We start from the raw sequence: 21242 nt of genomic DNA, 5'->3' as shown, positions 1-21242 counted from the left end.
TTGTATTTGGTATATTATAAAGCTGTTCCCTAATTGCCATAAAAGAGAAGTTTTCTGATAAAAAAGGTTGTTCAATAGTTGGATTTGAAATTTAATATATAGAAATCATTCTTTCTAAATATCTTGTCTGCATCACTTACAATAACTAACTAATAAAAACATTTGTTTTTTTAATTTAAAGTCGGTACATTTACAAAACAAATCTACAAATCTATTTCTACCCCATTTTTCATAGCTCTTAATTGGACATTAAGAATCAGTAATCCCTGTACGATTAAAGTAAATTTAATTGCAATTTCCCCAAAAACAGGCCCGACTGTAGTAAGATTCTCCATGCCAGGGCAGCCAAGTGGAACCATTTCTTAAGTGGTACATGTATCCGAGCGTGTATTGTCTCTAGTAGCCGTCTAATACTTGTTTTATTTGTCTTCGGGTCCGCTGCTCAGGTGAGCCCAATTTCGAAGCTCTCGTGGATTTGGACTCGGACTCGGACCTCCCTCGATGGCTTCCAAGTGGAGGCCAACTGCTTTTCGGCGGCAATTGCGCCACAGAAGTTGAAATTTCGGTTAATATTTTTTCTGTTACGTATTTATTCAACGAATTTGGTTCTTTGCAAAAGTCGTAAAGTTTTGTGTTTTTAAAGTTGTTTAAACGAGATGCTACAAAACGTACATACATACACATACTGGTTATATTTATCGATCTCTGCCGGACGCGACATAAACCTAACACTTAGAGGCTAGACGAATATTTACATATAGGTAAAGATAATACGAATACGAATACGATGTACAAGCTCTGAGGAGTTTTTTGACAATAATTTAATACAATGGGTAAATGACGCGAGATTATTAATTTCGAAGGTCCCGAATGCTGTGTGGCGGTGTGATGTATGGGTAAAGTTAAACAGGTTGCTCTGGGGATGCCTTTCCTTTCTACCATTCAACCAGTTAGCCGGCTGATAACAGTGATTTGTCTAAATCCATCTTAAAGTCTCTTCTGGAATTCCCTAACTACTCGGACAGTGGGTACAATTAGCTAAAAACAAAACAAAGTACAATTGAATCACGCACAGGTTAAAGCTGAAGATCCCTAGCCACGTTGCTTGCTGCTCCCGCTGCTGCTGTGGCTGTCCTCGGACGGCGGACGCACCCAACCGCCGTAGCGGCGCTCCATTTCGCGCGCCACCGCCAGGCAGAGGTGATCCTGGCCCGGATTGGCCACCACCTGGATGCCCATGGGCAGGTTGCGCCGGTCCAGGCCGATCATGCAGTTGGTCACCGGCAGGCCCAGCGTATTGAAGATGGCCATGTACATGGGCTCCAGCAGCTTGTGGTAGATCTGGTAGTGCTGGTGCGCCGTGTTGGGGAAGGTCGGGTAGAGGAAGACGCCGTCGTTGCCCAGCATCTCCTTGAATTCAGTCTTGAGCGCCTCGATGATGCTGGCCAGGTGCTTGTGCCGCGAGTTCGGTATGATCTTCATGAAGTTCTGCAGGTGGCCGAAGATCACCGACGGCAGGATGCTGTCCGAGCAGCCGAAGAAGTACTTCACCGTCTCCTTGCACACGGTCTTGGGCTGCTCGCCCTCCTCCGTCTTGTGGTAGATGGTCTCGATGTTCTTCATGGTCAGCATGGCCGACAGCGAGATGTCCAGGGACCACTTCATCTTGCGGATGTTCACCCGCTTGGCATTGAAGTCGGTGGCCACCCGATTGATGGCGGCATGCAGATCCCGGCTCAGGGGACGCATCATGCCCGACGGCCCGTCGTTGTCCATGAAGAAGAACCGAATCCCATTCACGCTGATCGCCCTGTCCAGCGTGAGCTTGGGACCCGTGGGGTCGCTCATGCACTTGAGCAGCAGCGGCAGATCCTTGGCGTAGCGGGTCATGGGAGCGATGGTGAAGAAGTCGCCCCACTTGGGGAAGTCGCTCGTCGGATGGTGACCCCGGAAGGAGACCGCATAGGGGGTGGGCTTGTGGCCCCAGATGCCACTGAACATGGCCGGCAGGCGCGAGGAGCCGCCTATGTCCGAGGTGAGGCCCAGCAGGGAGGCTCCGCTGGCCAGGAGCGCCGCCTCGCCGCCCGACGATCCGCCCGGCGTGCGCTTCAGGTCGTACGGATTCTTCGTCTGACCCGTCACATTGTTGTACGTCTCCCAGAGCAGGCAGAGCTCCGGCGTGTTGGACACCAGCAGGATGATGCCGCCGGAGCGCTTGATCTGCTCCACCACGGGCGCATCCGACTTGGCTATCTGCGGCGTTTTGAAGACGCGGCCAGCCTGGTTGGTCAGCCCCTTGACGGCGATGCTCTCCTTGACGGTCACCGGGATGCCCAGCAGCGGGGTCAGCTCCTCCATCGACTCCACGCTGTTGATGCCCATGGCTATCACTCTGTCTATCTCACGGGCCTCCTCCAGTGCCTCCTCGAAGCGATCCTGCACGATGGCGTTTATCAGCGGATTCACCTGTAAGTCAATGAAAATCGCTTGTTCAATAGTGGAGCTATTTTGAATATTAATTTTATGGCATAATTTAAAACTATTTTGGGCTCAACCTATTTATTAAACTAAAATTACTTCTAAACTCTATAGTTTAATCAATTTTCTGGAATTAATTTTTTTAAAACATAGTTGGATAAAAGTAATACTTTTTGAACTCTTATTGATAATATGCATGGAATGCAATATATATCAATTTAGAGTTCTTTTTATAAATAAAAAAGTGCCGATTCATTCATTTCCAAGCAAAAAAACAATTATAATAAAGATATGGGTAGATCATAAAATTGTTCTCGTAAATTGCATAACTTATTTATTCTCATTCCCTAATTGATAAACGCCAAGCTTAATGATTAAGCCATTAAAAATTTAACGATTCTGTCGAATTTCATTATTTTGTGCAAAAAAGCGTAAAAATTTAATATATATATTTCGTTGCAGAAGTCTATAAAAGTAAAAAAGTATAAAAGTATAAATTCAACTAACTAATTCATTTTAATTGGCTTGATTTGTTTTCTTCAATAACTCACCTGTCGACATCGTTCGATGTAGGCTTCCACGACTTCTTCGCTTTTAATCTGCAAGCAAAAGAAAGCAAAGAGTGTTTCAGTATTTCCGCAGTTTTCCCGGCATTCCTCCCAGCTCGCATTCCACCCGGATTCCCATACCCATACCCATAACCATACCCATACCCACACCCCAACCCATTCTCATTCCCGGCAATCAATTCAGAGGTCTATTGAGCCGCGGCCAGTGCCAGTGGCATAGCGAAAAAGCAATTTGTGTTAAATTAAAATCAATAAAAAGACGAACTCAACACAACTTGCATTCGTGACGTTCAGTTCACGCTGCATGCAGTGGCCCCATGACGTATGAGTAATGTCTGAGTGGCATGGGGGTATGGAACTCCTCAGGTCTGGGTTCGGGATTGATTCACTCATCAGTCCCGACCACGGGTCACATATGCTAAGCAGCATAAGCCAGTGACTTGTGACAATCGAGATATCAATCGATGGCCTTCGGCTTGATTTCCGCGTTACTCTCCAGTGCAGAACCTTTGCGACGTTAAGAGTTCTTTGTGCTCTGACCCATCAACAATATATCTTTCAAATAGGCATTGAGGAAATAAAAGTCTTAAATCAACAAGAAGATATATGAATAGGATATCTCAAGCGGTTAGACAAAGTAGAGTGGAATCGAAGCTAGATTGAAGCCAAACAAAAGATAAAAATGATTGAAAACAAATGTTTAAGAATCAGTAAATAACAATATATAACTGATCCCCAGGCTTAAGCACGTATCGATCACATTCATGTGTCACAATTAATTCACGATGAAAGAATTTCAGGCAATAAAACGGCACGGGCTGGCAAACAAACAATATAATAAATACAAATTAATAATAGATCCATATGAAGGGGAAACACGGATAATAAAGCGATCAAAGATCAAAGCACGTAGCTCTCGAATTGATCTCCTGTGAGTCACCTGCCACCCATTAGTTTAGCAGCCAATAAACTAATTAGTATAACTGGAAAAGCCTCAATTAAATCACCCTTCAACAGTGTTTAGAGTCGTAATCAGTAGCAGATCCTATAATTAATCACATTTCCAGGCAGCGCTAATGCCCCGATCTAATTAGTTGATTGAGGGGGAAACACATATCAATCAATTCCACATGCCTTAAGAAGCAATCAGAAAGCGAGCTTGCCCGCGTTAAGGCATCAATCAAATGGAAATCAAATAGCTGGCCATTTTATGTAACCACAAGTGGCAATCGGGTCTCACCTCTGAACTTGGTTGCAGTTAATCTGGGTAATCGGAGGCAGAAGGCCTTCCACGGGGCACCCCTGCACCTTGGATTGAGCCACCAATTGCCTTTAATACGGGCTCGTGCAACGCACAAACGATGCATCGGCGTATGTAAAACCCCGTCTTATGTACCTGCCCATAGCCATGTATAATTAAAATTAAGGCTACTTGACTTTTTCAATGACTTCCAGTGTAATAATAAATCACAGCCGGCCAGGGAGGGGGGTTCCGAGCAGGTAAACACAGTGCAACAAGACAACAACATGCAACGCACAATGGGGTCTCGAGGGCCCCACAAGGGGGGACGCGAAATCAGCGACCGAAAAGCTTTCGACTCCGACTCCGATACCGATACCATCCCGCGTTCGATGCCTACAAAGTGGAAAAGATCTTGTGGCACCACGGTACAAAGAAATCGCGACACAGCGACACAGTTCCAAGGGGTTTATATAGTATAGTATAGTATAGTATAGTATAGTATGCCCGGCTCTGTATGCCTTATGAAGTACGTGCTAAAAAGAGTCGACTGGCAGAGCAAAACAAACCGACGAAAACGAAGCACGAATTATGCGATTCAAGTACGAATTTCACATGAGCAGACTTCAGATAGCTCATCTGAGCCCGAAATAGTACCGGTCTCCGCGCCACCGGGCTATTTTTAAGACCTCCTACTCGGAAGCCAAGAGCTAATAGATCCAATTAAGAGTCGACGACAATTAGCAGTGGCACTTTCTTAAACGCAGTCTCGCCGTCGTTAGCACAGCGATTATTATTTAATACAGTTGATCGGCTAACTAGATGCGGGTTCTGATATAATGCCAATTACAAAATCATTACGCTCGGCTCGGCGTGAGGCAATGCTCAACCTATGACAATGAAACAGCCGGCAGTTAAGAGGGGAAAAAACATATAAAAAGGCATAATTAAAATAATAATATTTGGCAGTCATATGTGGTGCGTACATGAAGACAAAGGCAGTTAAAAGAGCCACTAAAAGTTGTTGGAAAAAAATATAAAACAAAACTTTTGTACTTCAGACGGACGTGCATTAAAACAGAAACTATCCAGGCAACCAAACGACCCGAGTGCATGCAGCACATGCGATTGAGCAAAGGCGGCCCACGGAGCACAATATGGTCACTGGAGGGCGGTTGGCGCTGGCTCGATAAGGTCTCTCCAGGGGTGACCTCACACGACGTGGATGTGGATCTGGCCGAGGCGCACATGTGGCATGCAATTGATGGCAGCCAAAATCTGGGCCCGGTTCAAAGATCTCACGGACTCGGTTATGGATTTGATATGGATATGGCTATGAATATGGATACACTCTGCGCTCAAGCCTCGACGCCTAGGCCTTGTGTGAATAATAATGCTTTGCGAAATTTCTGCTCGCCTCGTAAAACTGCTTGGTAATACTCTAGATGACTAAGCCGCCGGGTTTCTTCAATGCCCGCCGTCTATACTCCCCGGTTTTGGGCCAATTGGCTAAGTGCCTGTGACGACAGCAGAAGGGGAGGCAAAAAAACCCAAATTGATTTCGATTTCATCTGGCGGTAATGGTCGCCGGCTTCGCTCGTATAACGCTTGTTATGCTTCTCGAAGAGTCGCATTAAAAACAGGATTATAATGAAATACGTTTTCATTTGACTGTCGGCAAATTTCGTCATAGGAATTTTTTCTAAAATCTTCCAATAACAAGGCAACGTCAAATTAAAAATAATCATTTATCTCCTATAAACTTATAAACAAGCAAACAAGGTTTTTGTTTTGCTTCTTTGCCTTACGCAGCAGCTGATCACTCTCGAGTGTTGTGAACTTTGGATGGTTGAACCCAGCTTATTGACCCCAAAGTTTCGTTATTTATGGTTACGGCTAGAAAACTACCCGAATGTGAAGCAATTGTGAGCTAATTACGATCTCAAAAAGTAACCTGACCCTTTTTTTTATTCTTTTTAATCAATTTATTTCTTGTAACTTAAAGCAACAAAATATTTGTTAAGTAATAACATTAAGAAAAATCGAAAAAATCCTAAAATGCGAAGAAATTGGTAGCTAATTGCAAACTTAAAAATACTGCGAAAGTATGTTACATTTTCAAATCAATTTATTCCAGATTGAAATGGCGACATAAGCCACAACAATATTTTGTAAATAATTATATTTATTGGAATCCAAAAATATACAATATTTTAAAGTTATTTTAGCTTTTTTTTAACCCAAGAATAATGTTTTATAGCACCTTCAAATCAATCTAGACTGAAAAGAACCTGAAGATCACGAGAGAACAAAAAATCATACTTGCAAATCATCTTTGGCTTTGAACTTCACCCTGATATGGTTCTTCGTTTCTGCTTAAAGCAGTTTAACATGCTTATAGGGTATTTACCCCTTAGCTTGGTGGCCAAGCTTCTAGCCTCGACCTTTTTTATGGCTCACGCGTCTATTTGAAATGCCAGGGTCCAGCGTCTGCGAGTGTTTTAAAGTGAAAAAAGAAAAAAGTCATTGTCTTTTATAGGTTTTTACTTTCTGAGGAAACGCCTTTTCCCGACTCCCGAAGTGATGGCCGCAATCAATAGCAATGGCCAGCTTTGCACACCGAGTGGCTAATAAATGTGTGGCAAGAGAAGCAAAAACAGAAACCGCCACTGTGGCAACAGACTATCCATTGATTTGGCAAGATTTCGACCAACCCATTTACCCGGTTTCTTTGCGTAAGTGACCCATTTTGGAGTGCCAGGGAGAATGGATTACTGGCTGGACGTACTCACCTTTCGGGTGCGAATCAGCTTGGCCAGGTCGACGGCGGGTATCTCGAGCAGGTGGCTCCGGATGGGCGGCAGCTTGCGCCGGATCACCTTGATGTTGGTGTACCGGCTGTAGGGGACGACGAACCAGCTGAAGACGATCATGGCCGAGCGCAGGAACCGGCGCATGATGTACCCCAGGATCCTGGAACAGAGTAGCACAGCAATTTTGATGCCTTTCCTCAACACACCACTGGCTGGGGGGAACTATAGGTTGACGGGTGTATCTTGCAGATACACGGTAAGCACACGGATGGATAAACGCACACACACACGCACACAGCAGCCAGCCAACAACAATAAGAACAACAACAGGTTGCCAGGATTGTGCAATGCGCAATCGGCAATCCGCAGCTGACGACGACTGCAATCTTGGCTTGGCTTTTTGGCTTGCACAATTTTTTCGGGCGCCGAGTGCTGCTGGCAGAGTGCTGGAGAGCTGGACGAGATGCTTTTGGTCAGTTGGCTAATAGTAGTCGAGTCGAGTCGGGGCTTTCTTGGCTGCATCGGCCACTGGGCCACTAGTATCTGGCCGTATCTGCGGGATGCACTCGCGAATAGCTCGAGTTGGGGCGCTGCCGACGCATGCGCAGCCTTTGGCCGGCTTTCATTTTGTTGCACTCAGCAACCACTGGCTATCTCAATCTGCATCTGCAATCCGTCTCGGTATCGGTATCGCGTTCGGTTTCTGTATCTCTCTGCGTATATGTACGTGTATATCTGGCGGATGCACGAGCCGAACCGACGCGAACGAGACGAGCTGAGTAAATAAACGCTGGCCAAGCTTGCCCCCGAGTATTTAAAGCCCCACTCTCCCAGCTCACGATCTCTCAGAAGCTCCATCAGCTCGGCTAGCCACTTCTCTTCGGCTCTCTTAAGACCGGCTTGGCATCACGACAATAATTGTGATTCCCGCCTGGCCCAAAGGAAATGTGGCCATAAAGCCCGGTAAGTGCGTCATGTTCTAGAGTTCAACAATTACATGGCCTGAACCCTTGATCCCGAGTGATTAAAATCGAATTCGAGTCGGGCAAAGCTATCGCCTTGTTTACCGCGCCGCGAACAAAGGGAGGATCGGACGACTCCTATCGTTAATTACACAGATCGGCGGCAGCCAATGGGCTATGGTTGGTATGGCAGTTGAGCCCCAGTTCCAGCGGCCCGGCTCAACCTGAGATCATCACGGCGCACATCGTAGGTGCAACGTCATTCTGAAAATAAATATTGATGCCACGAGGCGAGGTTTCCGGGGGAAATGCCACCGCTTGAAAAACACTTCCAAGGAACTAGAACCTTGAACTTATTTTTATACCTTGGTAACGAGTGAGTGACTAGGAACAGGTATTATCTAAAATTAGCTAGAATCTTACACAGGAGAAAAGGTTTCGTGGCCAGGGGCATAGGAATTTGAGCTGACTTTTGAAAAATAGTTGGAACTCCAAGTCCGAATGGGATATAACTCATTTTTGAAACACCCAATATGGAGATTTTTACCCTTATTATTTTTACTTATATATTACCTATCTAAAATTTTTATTGAAACTAGAATCATACCGACTTTAATAAAAATGTGGAAAGTAAAGTGCGAAAGGAGTATAACTAATTTTGGAAAATATACTATCTGGATGGATATTTGTACCTTATTCTAATATATTTCTTATTCAATTGAACGGATTTCAATAATTAAAGATACAAATTTAAAGGTAAAGTCTGAATAGATAATAACTAATGTTTGGTAAATTATAACGAAGACTTTTAAGCCTTGATGTGATCATATTTTGTATGCCATATTATTAGCTATCTAAAACAATAATTTTAATTAGCATTGATCGGACTTTAATTAATAGTTGGAAAATTCGCTACGAATAATTAGATTATAATATCTGGATGGAAATTCTCACTCTTATTTAATTCCAAATTATTGTAATGAACCTATTACTGGCAAAGCTACCTGGGGTAACATTTTAATTTTATTCCTTTGATCCTAACCAAAATCGCCTTCGTAGGCCCTTGAATATTATTTGCATACATTTCTGTTTCTGTGCATGAATCTTAATTAATCGCCTGCGCGTGGACGAACCAGTTGTGTCCACTAATTAAGATCTCAAAACTTAGTATTTACTGATCACTGATCTGTCCGACACTCATGGTGAGCATTCAGGCGTGAGGCATCCAGCCACGACATTTAAATTACATTTTAATTGTGCTGGTCATTAGGAAATAAGTGCCCCACATTAGGCTCTTGGCCTGTCAGTTTTTCAAGAAAAACAAAGTGCGCGATTTGCCCCTATAAGTGGCTTTCAGCCCGATTCGTTTAGCCCAAGATCACGCTATCCAAGATGTCAGCGAGGTGATATAATCGGAGTACAGAACACCACACAATGCAGCCAGGTGATTACTTGTCTCGATCGGATTTTAATGATACGCCATCGCGGATGACTAACCTCTTATTAACTTGGCCGTTCCCTGTACAAAACCGAAAGGATTCGAGACGTTCTCGGGGGGAATTCCCCAAGGTGAATCGAAAAGAGAAAGAGAGTGTCTTGTTTTATTTTTTTCCATTTTAAAGGGGGTTCCGACGGTTTGTTTATCTGCGAGCTAAGATAGTTAAAAAGCTTCCACTCTTAGGTGGGTCTTAAGAGAGACCACCTCCAAAGAGATACGACTACGAGCTTCTGGGCACTTTTGGATGGAGGGCCACTTTCAGTGACGATAAAAGTGGCCGCCGATCAAGTTGTTCTGCAAAACTTTCCATACACATCGCATTATATGTACACACAGCCGTCAGATTAGTTGACCCACAAGCAACAACAACTGAACCGCAGAACCATGCTGTCACGGAACTGGCGACTCGGCCGGGGATTTGTTAATTACGGAGTTTGCCGGCAGAGCTTGAGAAACTTTGCAGCCGCTGGCGATAAAAACAAAGGCCCCGATAATGCCAGCGCTGCGGACGAACGGCACCCCCTACATGGCATCCGGATTTTGGACCTATCGCGCATAATCGCCGGTCCCTATTGCACCATGGTGCTGGCCGATCTAGGGGCGGAGGTCATCAAGGTGGAGCGCCCCCATTTTGGCGACGAGGCTCGCAAGTGGGGTCCACCTTTCCTGGAGAACAGCAAAGATGCCGCCTACTTCCTGGCCCCCAATCGCAACAAGCGGAGCATCTGCATCGACATTAAGAGAGGCACTAAGCTCCTCCACAAGCTGGCCGAGATTAGCGATGTGCTGGTGGAGAACTATGTGCCTGGTACTTTGGAGCGCTATAATTTGGGCTACGAACAGCTGAGGAAGGTCAACCCCAAGCTTATCTATTGCTCTATGACGGGCTACGGCTCCGTGGGTCCGTATGCCAAGCGACCGGGCTACGATGTGATTGCCTCCTCGGTGGGTGGGCTGATGCACATCACCGGCGAGCGGGATGGACCGCCCAGCAAGGTGGGCGTGGCCGTGACGGACATGTCCACAGGGCTCTACGCCCATGGCGCCATTCTGGCAGCGCTCTACCAAAGGACCCGCACTCAGCGTGGCCAGAAGATCGAGGTGGACCTGCTGTCCACCTGCTGCTCCCTGTTGCTGAACGTGGGCAGCAACTATCTAAACTCCGGAGTCGAAGCAGGAAGGATGGGCACTGCCCACTCGAGCATAGTTCCTTACCAGAGCTTCAAGACCAAGGATGGCTATCTCACCCTGGGCACTGGCAGTGATGTTCAGTTCGAGGATCTGTGTCGTCGCCTGAAGGTGGAACACTTGCCGCAGGATCCCAAGTTCAAGACCAACAAGGATCGAGTCATAAATCGGAAGGAGCTAATTGGTTTCCTGGAGGAAATGCTAGCTGGGAACACCTCCCGCAACTGGATGAAGCTCTTCGAGGGCGCCTCCTTTCCCGTGGGACCTGTGAACTCCATTCCCGAGGTTTTCGAGGACGAGCACATCAAGGCCATCGGCCTGGTTAAGAGCCTGCGGCATCCGAAGGACGGAACCGTTAAGGTGGTGGGTCCTCCAGTGGTCTTTAGCGAAGCGCGGAACGATGCCCGGACAGCTCCTCCGACTCTGGGACAGCACACGGATGAAGTGCTGGGGGAACTATTGGGCTTTGGGCCGGAGGAACTTGCCGAGCTGAAGAAGGAAAACATTATTCAGTGAATGCAGATCATTATCCTGATTCTCAGAGTTTTAGATCCTAAGTTTTACGAGGAAATATTTTAGTGATAACCGTGCATTTATCGTAAAGTCTTTTACAATCATAGAGCGATATGTAAATTTAGCAAATGATGTTTAACTATACCAAATACATCCCATTTTTAATGCAAATTGCCTTTTATCTGGTTATTATCTAAGTAATCAACAGAGTAATTAGCAACACTCAACGAGAAACGATTTTCTACAAATTCGTTAGGAAGGTCGGAAGCCTATAAAAGAAATGCATAGATTATTGTTCGCACAATCACTTCTGAGTCACAATTCTTAAACCCCCCTATCTACGTATAAGAAGCCTCTTCAGAGATTCTAATTTCCAAGGTACAAAGTACAAGCTATTTTGAAATAATCTGTTTACGGCAGCACTCAAAGCCTTAATCTTAAACACGTTTCTTCAATATCGTCAATTAGTACCTCAAAGTAAGACTCCATGTATTGGAATAGAGATCGAAATTATGCTAAATTGGCTTGGTAGTTTCCGTGTACGAATGTTACATGATGTGTAAACGAGTTTTAGCTATGACGCGCGGAATTATAAAATAAGGCGATTGGAAAATTTGGTATGCATAATTTTTAACTGAGCAATGGAAACTTATTCTTAATGAACTTGTGTACCTGGTACCTCAAAGTCTATTGGCCACTCAATGGACTGGTTTGCAATCTTATACTCATTTCAACAGCCTCTTCGAAGGTAACTTAATGATCCAAAAACAAAAACTAAGTGTCATTTCATGTAAAAACATGTTCTTTTTAAAAGAAAGTAAATTGAAATACTTTTATATTAGTTTAAGAAGAGTGAGATGTAAAAGGCTTAACAAGTTTTTAAAAATATCCTTCTTGAAAATCCATTAGTTCCTTTACATCAACTAAGAATTTTACTGATTAGTAGACATTGACCCTGCCACTGAGAGTAAGCCGGGCTGGATGGTGTTCCCTTACCTGACCACGAGAACCCCCACTGATCCCGCCACATTCCCTGACGGGAACGAAGGCATAAAGTGTTAATCGTGATCTTCTAGGCCTGATTTTGATCCTGGTCGTTAACGTGGCCGGTTGACTGGCCTTTCTGTGTGTGTATCGCGCCAAGGGAGGGCGACCAAGGGACCAAGGTCACCGGCGGTTCGCTTACCTGAGCCACAGCTCCTCCAGGTGCACACGGACCACGGCCAGTATCGATTTCACCACTGCCAAGAGGGAGGATGATGAGGAGGTTTGAGGGCAGGTGGCAAGGCAATGGGTGGGAGAACTCACTCGCAAACCAACGTAAAATATATATGTAGCCAAATTATAGTACTATCCAGTGGCGCGTCCGCTCGCCGAGAACCGAAAACCAAAACTGAAACTACAACCGAAAGTGCAGGTGCTGTCCAAAACTGAATAACAACAAGTGTGCTGCCGACGTCGACGTCAATAACAGATTGTTTGCTTTGCCACTGTCGTTGTGTGCGCAAAGTGCATAGACCGCATCCGAGTCTTAGCCTCCAGTTTGGCCCACAGTAATCCCCCGCAGCCGAGCCCGCCCCCGACCGCGATGCGGGTGTGGATTTCGCACTTAATGGGTTGAGCAGGGAATATGGGAAAGGTTGGTTGGCGACGCAGTGGGCTGGTAATTAACAGTTAGTTAGTTTCTCCAAGTGTGACCAGAAAGGGATTTCAAGTTGGAGTTTAAAACCTATAAAGTATATCCTTAGGTTTAGTAATACTAAATTCTAATGTTTCAGTTAATTTTCTAGATAAATACCTATTAAAACATACTAATGCTTCTTAAAAATTCGACTACACCCAGAATATTGGATTATTTGAAATCAATTTATAGTTTAAAATCATTACATATAAAATTTTTTTTTAGAACTTAACTTGATAACTAAATTGAATGAAAATCTTTAATAAAATTAAATTATTTAAAATTGAAAAGCCCTATTATTTACTAATCATTTTCTAAACTATTTTTATTAAAACTTGAAATATTATCCCAAGACATTTTCATAACATAAACAATGTGTGCACCTTGTATACCCACAAACAACGATATCACTATACAATGTAATGCCATTGATCTTTTCTGACCACATTTGCTATCAAGCCCAGCCACCGCAACGAGCTAATGACAGATGCTTATCTGCTAAAGCAACCCTAGTCCCAGACAAAGAGCCAGAAGTCTTTCAGTTTCCCATTATTATCCCCGAAAACTTTGGACTTTGAACCGAGCTGGGGGAGATAAAAACTTGATTCAAACATAGCGCAACTCGGGGCCCGGGCCCCACTTTCAGTTTAGTATTTTCGGCAAACAAGATTATTTACGTTCCCCAGTGCGGTCACATCCCCCATGTTGTTTTTGATAGTTGTTAAATAATAATAATTTCGTTTTACGCACTTTGTAGACATGTCCAAGCAGCCCTCGTTCGTGTCGCGCAACCTGGTGGCCATCGTGATGATCCCCAGTCTGGTGGGGATCCATCTGGGCTGGAGCTACATGCAGAGCAACCGGAAACTGGTCACGGAGGCGGAGCAGATCGAGATGCCGCCGGTTACGGTACGTTAGTCCCAATCCCAAGGGTGATCCTCTCAAGACAGCAGCCTTTCCTTCTTCAGTTTGCCAGGTTCGTGTGGAACAAGCTGTCGGGCGGCGGAAACCCGGCGGAGTGACGACCCTTCTTGTAATGAGCTTAAGACATACAATCTATTTATTGTATAGAATAATTAAAACTACATACAAACGGTATGGTACAATCAGCTACTGGCCGGCCGACGACACATGGCCAGGCTGGAGCTTGGGGCACAAAGACAGAGACAGAGACTACATAAACTAAAACTAGGGACGGGGGAGATTACTGCGTGAGGGCCGAGTTGACGGTGAGGTTGTCCAGCTGGGCGTTGAACAAAACATCGCTGATCAGCTTCTCGGCCACGATCCGCTGTGTGGGATTGATGGAGCGCAGCTTGCTGGCCACATTCACGCCAATTGCATCGTACTCGTCGTCGTGCCGGTGCGAGCTGGTCGGAGCTGCTGTGGTGGTGTAGGCAGTGGTGCCGGCATTGCCAAACAAAGGCTGGTAGTGGTCGCGTCCTATTTGAATGGTGGGCACTCCCTGGTGCTGACCATTGGCCTGCTGGAGGTGTAACTGCTGTTGATGGTGCTCCAAGTGGTTTACCGCCTGGATGGAAAGGGGGCTTATAAAGGGACCAAGGAAGTCCTGGCTTTTCTGGGATTACGCACCTGTTGTATCTCGCGCTGGGAGTTGGAGTCCAGGGAGGTAATCTCGAGGACCTTCACGGCATGCCCCTGAGCCGCCGCCGCCGCTATGGAAGTCTGGGCCGCTGCGTGGGCCACCAGTTGCTGGTGCGCCTGGGCTGCTGCAGCCGCCGCCTCGGCTGCCTGTTGCTCCTCGCTCTTGACCAGAGTCACACATTCCGCGGGCGTCACCGAAATGGTGCTCAGGGTGGCGCCCTGGCTGCTGACCACCACATTGGTGGCCGTGGCCGCCACCTCCTCCACCTCATCGGGGGACGTGGGAATTATGGAGTCCATGTGCTGTGACTGGGTGCCCGTGTGATGTGAGTCGTCCTCGAACTCCATGGACTCCTCGTCGTCGAAGCTGATGTGGAGCTCCCGCTTGGGCTTGGTGCCCAGTTCGTGGCGCTTGGGCTTGTGATCGGCGATGAAGAGCAGCTTGTCGTAGTACCACAGTCGCGTTTCGTAGTCGTTTTTGCTGGTGGTCTTGCGGAATTCCCGCCGAAAAGCAGAGCGCAGCGAGTTGATTTTCCTGCAGAGCGTAAATGTGAGTTATAGGTCACAGACAACGTTTTGGAAAAGTGAATCTCACCTTACAACCATCGCCCTGTCCGGATTGGGCTCCACTTCCTTCAGTTTCTCCACCAGGCGGTCGTAGGACTTGTTCCGGGCTGCGTGATTGCTGTAGTCGTTGTGCTTCGGCTGCCACAGGCACTCCTCCTCCTGGTACTGCTCGATGAACTCCGTGAGCCAGTGGCGCGAGTACGATCGCAGGTCTACGTTCATGGTCCTGTTCGGTCGCTTTTTATTGGGTTTCCCTCAATTATTTTCAGTTTTTTTGTTTTCGGTGCGTCTCGCGTGAAGTTGGCTGCGCCAGCTAGGCATGGAGTTGCCAGACCGCCAACTATCGGCGAGACAATGTCTTGAGATTTGAAATGTGTATGGTGGAATGATGAAAACCTGTCCTTAAATAGTAATTAACGCCAAGAAATTAGCATTATATTTTTTAATGTGTTAGGAGACATATTTTTAATTTTTTTATTTATCTGATTGAAGAAGATTTTATGTGTGTAAATAAAATACTATAACTTAATCATTAAAAAAGAGTTCAAATATTTCCTATAATGGCTAATACATTTTTTTTAATTATACCTCTTTTTAATTTTTGAAAAGGAGTTCATGGTTTTTTTTGCAAGTAATATAATAATAAAATAAAAATATTTGTGGTTCTTTCCCACCCAGCTCTGTTAATAAAGGAAGCGAGTATTTTTGACCACTGTGCAACCGTTAGCATGCTCGCTAGCTCTGGCAACGCCGCCGGTCTGGCAAGGCTGTGCCTCCGTTCTCGATGTTTTTGTCAATTGCTCTTTGGAGCTTCCCAGGCGGAGTCGAAAATCGCGCGGAAATGTTTGTTAACAAATAGGAGGCTGCCGAAATAGTGAAAAAGAGTTAACCTGCGGCACAGTGAGAACAGCACCTGTGATTTAAGAAGTGAAAACCAGTGCGGGACAGCCAGCAACAGTACTGCGTTGTGGTTGTTATTGTTGCCAAGGCCGAAGGAGCGAAGAGAGAGGCCGAAAAAAAGAATCTGTGCTAACAAAAACAAAGGTGCGTGTAGGCCCCACATAGAGCCACTTATACATATAAGTAAATAATTTGTTGTTCTCGTTTTGCCCAATTATATAAGGCGTCCGTGTGTGAGTGTGTTTTTTGGATGTTGCAATAGGCTAATCGGTGTAAACAAGAGAGCTAATTAGTGATTACAAAGAGAAGGGGTGCACATAGCCCCCCGCCCCCTGCACCTCGTTTTATCCAAAAGATTCAGACTAAAGAGAAATAAAAACAACAACAACACTTGGCAGGCAACAGCTGTTTTCTGCCTCACCTGCCCCGCCCTCCTTCTTCCCTTTCATTCGCTCCAATCAGAATTAAGTCACGTAGGATTCCTATACGACTTCCAACTTACTTTGTAAACAAACAACAACAAAGCGCTTGGCGAATCGAATTATTTTTTAATTAAAGTGGAATGCAAATAACATGTGTGCAAGTGTAGTTCCTGTGCCATTTGCATAGATTTCCATTCCCCCAGTTGTTTTCCAAGGGGTACAAAGTCCAGTTCGGCCGATGATGTTGTCGCCGCCTTAGTATCTCCTCCCCCTCCCCAGCCCGCTATTTATAGCAAACACATTTCAATGCCTAGAACCGAAATGGAAAACACTGCCTGGATAAACTGGATCCCCGGGGCAAGCCTCAACCTTGACTGAGTGCAGGAGAGCGGAGAAAAAGTGCACAAACACCGCCTAACGAGCTTGTTTACGTTTACCAAGCGCCGGCAACAACAGCATCCAGTGCACAGTGGATGACAGCCGCGCTCCACTGGTCAGATTCCTTATCAAGAGGTGGTTTACGGGCGGCAGATATCAGATATCCCTGCAAATCATATTTAAGCCGCGTGGCTGGAGTGCGGAGTATTTGTAATACTATTTTGGACTTATGTTTTTGAGATAAACAAGCTGAATTTGTCAAGTACAGTGATTACTTATGATAAACCACTGTTTAAAATGGGCTTAAACACTTTATTTATTGTTAAAATCTTGTGCAACAATATTAAAGATTTTTTATATATAATGTTCAGTAAAAATATATATATTTTTTTTTTGATAAGGAAAATTAAGATCTTAAATGAAGTAATTTTTTAATAACCAGCAATGGAAATTTGTTTATGTTTTACTATATAAATGATGTAGTATTGTGATAAAAATAAGACAAATTTTGAAGAACATAAAGAAAAAATCAATACGTTTCGAAATGAATCACTCATATGTATCTGTAAAATACATCTGTCAATGAAAGAGTATAAAAAAATGGTTCCCTAAAAATGGGAAACAGTATATTTTGCATAGATTTTGTTTATATTATCCGAACAAGTGTAGTAAGTGGGGCGACAAGATTATAATCAAGTATTTAAATTTGAAGTTTTTTGGGCAATATATTAAAATATAATTTTTGTAGGATTTACCTTAGCGCATATCTACTGTACCCTCAGAATCTGTACCTCTAGAATAGCCACAATCACGTTCAAGGCTGCAATTTTCTACTATATTTGCTTTCCGCTGCGTTGACGAACGCACTAGCTCTCGCTCTCAAAGGTTCCTGCACCGGGGGTTCAATGAAAAGCGTTTAATTTTAGCCGCGCTCAGCCGCCAAACTTGGAAGGGTGCCCAACCCCCCAAGAAACCGAAAAGTACACACCACCCCCCACAACACACGTGCTGTATGCCACGCATTTGTGCGAACCGAGTTCGCATTTAATATTCGGCATGATAATTGTTTTGGAGGTGTGTGCCACACATTGACAGGCTATACTATATACCAAATGCCCATTGTGCTGATAATTCGGTGCTGTTTGCTTTTTATATAGAGCAACCGGTTTTGCGGGCTCGCTTAGCACTCGGTGCCAGCAAGCCGCGAGAGCAGGTCGATCGATCTCTTTTATTCTGGAACCCTCCGCCTATCTATTGTAAGACGCAATTGGCGGCTGGGCGAACTCTTATCAAGTCCGGCTGATTAACCCGGAGCACTTGATAATGACAAAGTTTCGCACTCCAGGGGCAGAATGACTCGACTTGGGGCCGAAACAAAGTTCAATTGCCAAGTTATATTCAATATTGGTCAACAATAATGGTTTGCCGGCTGGTACAAGCATTTTGAGTGCCTATTTTTGAACCTATGCCAAGGGGAAATGCTTCTGTCAATTACGAAACAATTGTGAGATATGAAAATTTGCATGAACTTGCGAAATATTTTGGCTATCATAATGTTTTGCAGGGAGCCACAAATACACTAGCTTCTAAAAAAGTAGCTCTGAAAGTATTTACTTTCCGCAATCAATATCAGTCAAGGGTAGTTGTTTGTTTCGTTTTTAATCAATTGACACACAAATCACTTTCCTCCGAATCCCGAACTTGTGCTATTGTTGTGGATCCGATAACAAATCAAACAACTTTATGGGAAAGTGCCCCTAACTATTAATTACAAATATTAAAGGCCTGCTGTTTGTTAATCACTTGTTCAGTAATTATTGACATTAAACTTTTCCTTTCGACACTTTTTAGGTTTTTAAATATCTTAGATAACTGGCTTTGCTCATATAACTAGGTAAACAAGAGAATATTATTATTATTATTCTATTTAATTTTATAGATTTAATATTAATATATAGTTGTTACTTTCTCGTGCTATTATCTTGACCACAACTGTTTTTTGCACCCAATCATCAAATTATGTCTCTGCTGGGAAGTCTTATAAAAGCAAGGCAATTTCGGGATGGTTTAGATTAGTTTTTGGCCATATTGAGCTCTTATCAGTGGTTGCGATAAGCCCCCGCTTTTGTGGGGCAATACACTCGACTCGGATTGATATGCAAATTGATTTCAGGTCCCCAGCCAGAGTCTGCCATGAGCCGTCTCCTGGAGAAGCCCAACATCGCCATGTCCATCAAGTCAACGGGTAGTCAACTCTCGAGCACCATGACCACGGCCTCGACGACGATTCCCGCGGACCTGGAGGATGCGGACACGTCCCGCACCCAGCTGACCCCATCCGAAACATCGGGATTTGCCCCCACACCCGCCACTACACTCACTCCCAGCGTCAAAATCACACCCAGTAAGTAAATTCTCTATTTGCATAAACTTCTGGATTTATTTTTAATCTCTTAGATAGTTTGTGTCTCAGTAGGCTAATGCCTATATTTTAAGGGGCCCCATTAAGTCAAATTATAATTGCAAACTCATAAATTTTAGTGTTCTAAAGACCATTTTGTAGCAAATGAAATGTATACACACATAGATGTCTTATCCCTTATTGATCTATGAAATTGACGCGCATTCTGGTATGATAATATGGATATTATAGGATATTAAATTAAAATGTGTATTATCTTTAAAAAATGCAGTACTAAAACTCAACTTCTTGTGTCCTTTCAGTGCGCCAGAAAATCGACCAGGTGGTAATCAGCCTGATATCGGGAGCGGCGGCGGGGGCGCTGGCCAAGACGGTCATCGCCCCGTTGGACCGCACCAAGATCAACTTCCAGATCCGCAACGATGTTCCCTTCTCGTTCCGCGCCTCGCTGATCTACCTGCAGAACACCTACAACAACGAGGGCGTCCTGGCCCTGTGGCGGGGGAACTCGGCCACGATGGCCAGGATCGTGCCCTACGCAGCCATACAGTTCACGGCCCACGAGCAGTGGCGTCGCATCCTGCATGTGGACAAGGATGGCTCCAAGTGAGTTTAATCATTCTCTTATATGTACAAATACTTAACCATCTTTTTCCCTCGATAGCACTAAGGGACGACGGTTTCTGGCTGGTTCCCTGGCAGGAATCACCTCACAGTCCCTGACCTATCCTCTGGACCTGGCCCGCGCCCGCATGGCTGTCACAGATCGGTATACGGGATATAGGACCTTGAGACAGGTCTTTACCAAGATTTGGGTGGAGGAGGGGCCGCGCACTTTGTTCCGTGGCTACTGGGCGACGGTTCTGGGCGTGATTCCCTATGCAGGGACTTCATTCTTCACCTACGAGACCCTCAAGCGGGAGTATTATGGTGAGGATTCAAGATTATTAATACTATTAGCGGGGGGTGATCTATGTACCCTACTTATTATAGTAAAAGTAGCATCTTGCGAAAGACTTTCTGGTCCGATGTTGTGTTTTAAGTGAAAAAGGGTTCATTATCATATTTATTATTAGATTATTTGCAGCTTATGTAAATTTCTAAAAATAAAAACTTCAAAAATTGAGCCCGTCACATTAGGAGGATAAGTAGTCTAAAAACAAAGAACTAACCAAATAATTAACCAATTTCTAAAGGGATTTTCTAATTTAACCTTTTTTTTGCAGAAATGGTCGGCAGCAACAAACCCAATACTCTAGTCTCCCTGGCCTTTGGAGCTGCGGCAGGTGCGGCTGGACAAACCGCGAGCTATCCATTGGACATTGTGCGGCGAAGGATGCAGACGATGCGGGTGAATGCGGCCAATGGAGAGCGATATCCAACCATCTTGGAGACTCTCGGAAAGATCTATCGGTGCGTTTATATCTTATACAAGAAGTTAAAGCGTATTTAAAATGATCTTCTTTTTGTTTACAGGGAGGAGGGCATCAAGAACGGCTTCTACAAGGGTCTCAGCATGAACTGGATCAAGGGCCCCATTGCCGTGGGCATCAGCTTCTCCACCTACGATCTGATCAAGGCGTGGCTCACCGAGCTGGCCAACTTGAGACGGGTCCACAAGTAGCCCCTGCCCCACCGTTCGGTCATCCGCAAACACCACACCAAAAACGCACTGCTTTGTTCTTAAGTCTCGTGATCGATGAATAAGCTGAGGAGATAGGAGAGTGCAGCACAGACATGCTCTAATTGTTAGATATTTTTAGCTGTTAGTTGTGAGGGAGATGCGACAAGGAGAAGACACCCGAGAGCGCTTAACTTTGTTATTAACCATAATTGATTTATTATCGCCATAAGCCGAAAGTATATCAGCCAATAAACTGTCTGAATAATGACTCGCCTGGCACCTGCTGCTCTTGATATCCTCGCTCCGATGTGCGGATCGTATTCAATGGTGTTGCTTTGGACAATAACTTAACCGTACACGCCACTCGTTTACTCTTAGACTA

At 44.9% G+C, this 21242-nt stretch overlaps 5 protein-coding genes across 7 annotated transcripts; 3 read left to right on the top strand and 2 right to left on the bottom strand.

Annotated features, from left to right (window-relative positions):
- Positions 1–570: 570 nt before the first annotated feature.
- On the bottom strand, positions 571–12791 carry LOC108031631 (fatty-acid amide hydrolase 2). 2 transcript variants are annotated; one of them, XM_017105236.3, is made up of 5 exons: positions 12570–12791; positions 12448–12502; positions 7080–7260; positions 3030–3077; positions 571–2466 (listed from the first exon to the last, which is right to left on the bottom strand). In XM_017105236.3, coding segments are annotated over exons 1-5 (1659 nt in total). In that variant the 5' UTR covers positions 12571–12791; the 3' UTR covers positions 571–1092. The 2 variants fall into 2 exon arrangements, with proteins under 2 accessions (XP_016960725.1, XP_050744369.1); XM_050888412.1 differs by lacking the exons at positions 7080–7260; positions 12570–12791 and having other exon boundaries at positions 12448–12468.
- On the top strand, positions 9833–11432 carry LOC108031633 (succinate--hydroxymethylglutarate CoA-transferase). The gene has a single exon (XM_017105239.3). It carries the CDS (start codon positions 9945–9947, stop codon positions 11262–11264), a length of 1320 nt encoding a protein of 439 aa, XP_016960728.1. The 5' UTR covers positions 9833–9944; the 3' UTR covers positions 11265–11432.
- Positions 12792–13610: 819 nt separating the features above from the next.
- Positions 13611–14040, top strand: LOC108032228 (uncharacterized). The gene is made up of 2 exons (XM_017106091.3): positions 13611–13851; positions 13911–14040. The coding sequence occupies exons 1-2, from the start codon at positions 13702–13704 to the stop codon at positions 13962–13964; spliced, it is 204 nt and encodes a 67-aa protein (XP_016961580.1). The 5' UTR covers positions 13611–13701; the 3' UTR covers positions 13965–14040.
- LOC108032227 (uncharacterized) lies at positions 13980–15441 on the bottom strand. The gene is made up of 3 exons (XM_017106090.3): positions 15143–15441; positions 14536–15082; positions 13980–14473 (listed from the first exon to the last, which is right to left on the bottom strand). The coding sequence occupies exons 1-3, from the start codon at positions 15334–15336 to the stop codon at positions 14147–14149; spliced, it is 1068 nt and encodes a 355-aa protein (XP_016961579.1). The 5' UTR covers positions 15337–15441; the 3' UTR covers positions 13980–14146.
- A 460-nt stretch (positions 15442–15901) lies between these two features.
- LOC108032109 (mitochondrial coenzyme A transporter SLC25A42) lies at positions 15902–21128 on the top strand. 2 transcript variants are annotated; one of them, XM_017105939.3, is made up of 6 exons: positions 15902–16158; positions 18988–19218; positions 19539–19842; positions 19901–20166; positions 20463–20649; positions 20713–21128. In XM_017105939.3, exons 2-6 carry the CDS (start codon positions 19008–19010, stop codon positions 20858–20860), a joined length of 1116 nt encoding a protein of 371 aa, XP_016961428.1. In that variant the 5' UTR covers positions 15902–16158; positions 18988–19007; the 3' UTR covers positions 20861–21128. The 2 variants fall into 2 exon arrangements, with proteins under 2 accessions (XP_016961428.1, XP_016961429.1); XM_017105940.3 differs by lacking the exons at positions 15902–16158; positions 18988–19218 and adding an exon at positions 19285–19444.
- Positions 21129–21242: the final 114 nt, after the last annotated feature.

The sequence above is a fragment of the Drosophila biarmipes genome, chromosome 3R (genome assembly GCF_025231255.1).
Source record: "Drosophila biarmipes strain raj3 chromosome 3R, RU_DBia_V1.1, whole genome shotgun sequence".
Taxonomy (NCBI): domain Eukaryota; kingdom Metazoa; phylum Arthropoda; class Insecta; order Diptera; family Drosophilidae; genus Drosophila; species Drosophila biarmipes.
This window is presented reverse-complemented; position numbering and strand designations above follow the sequence as displayed.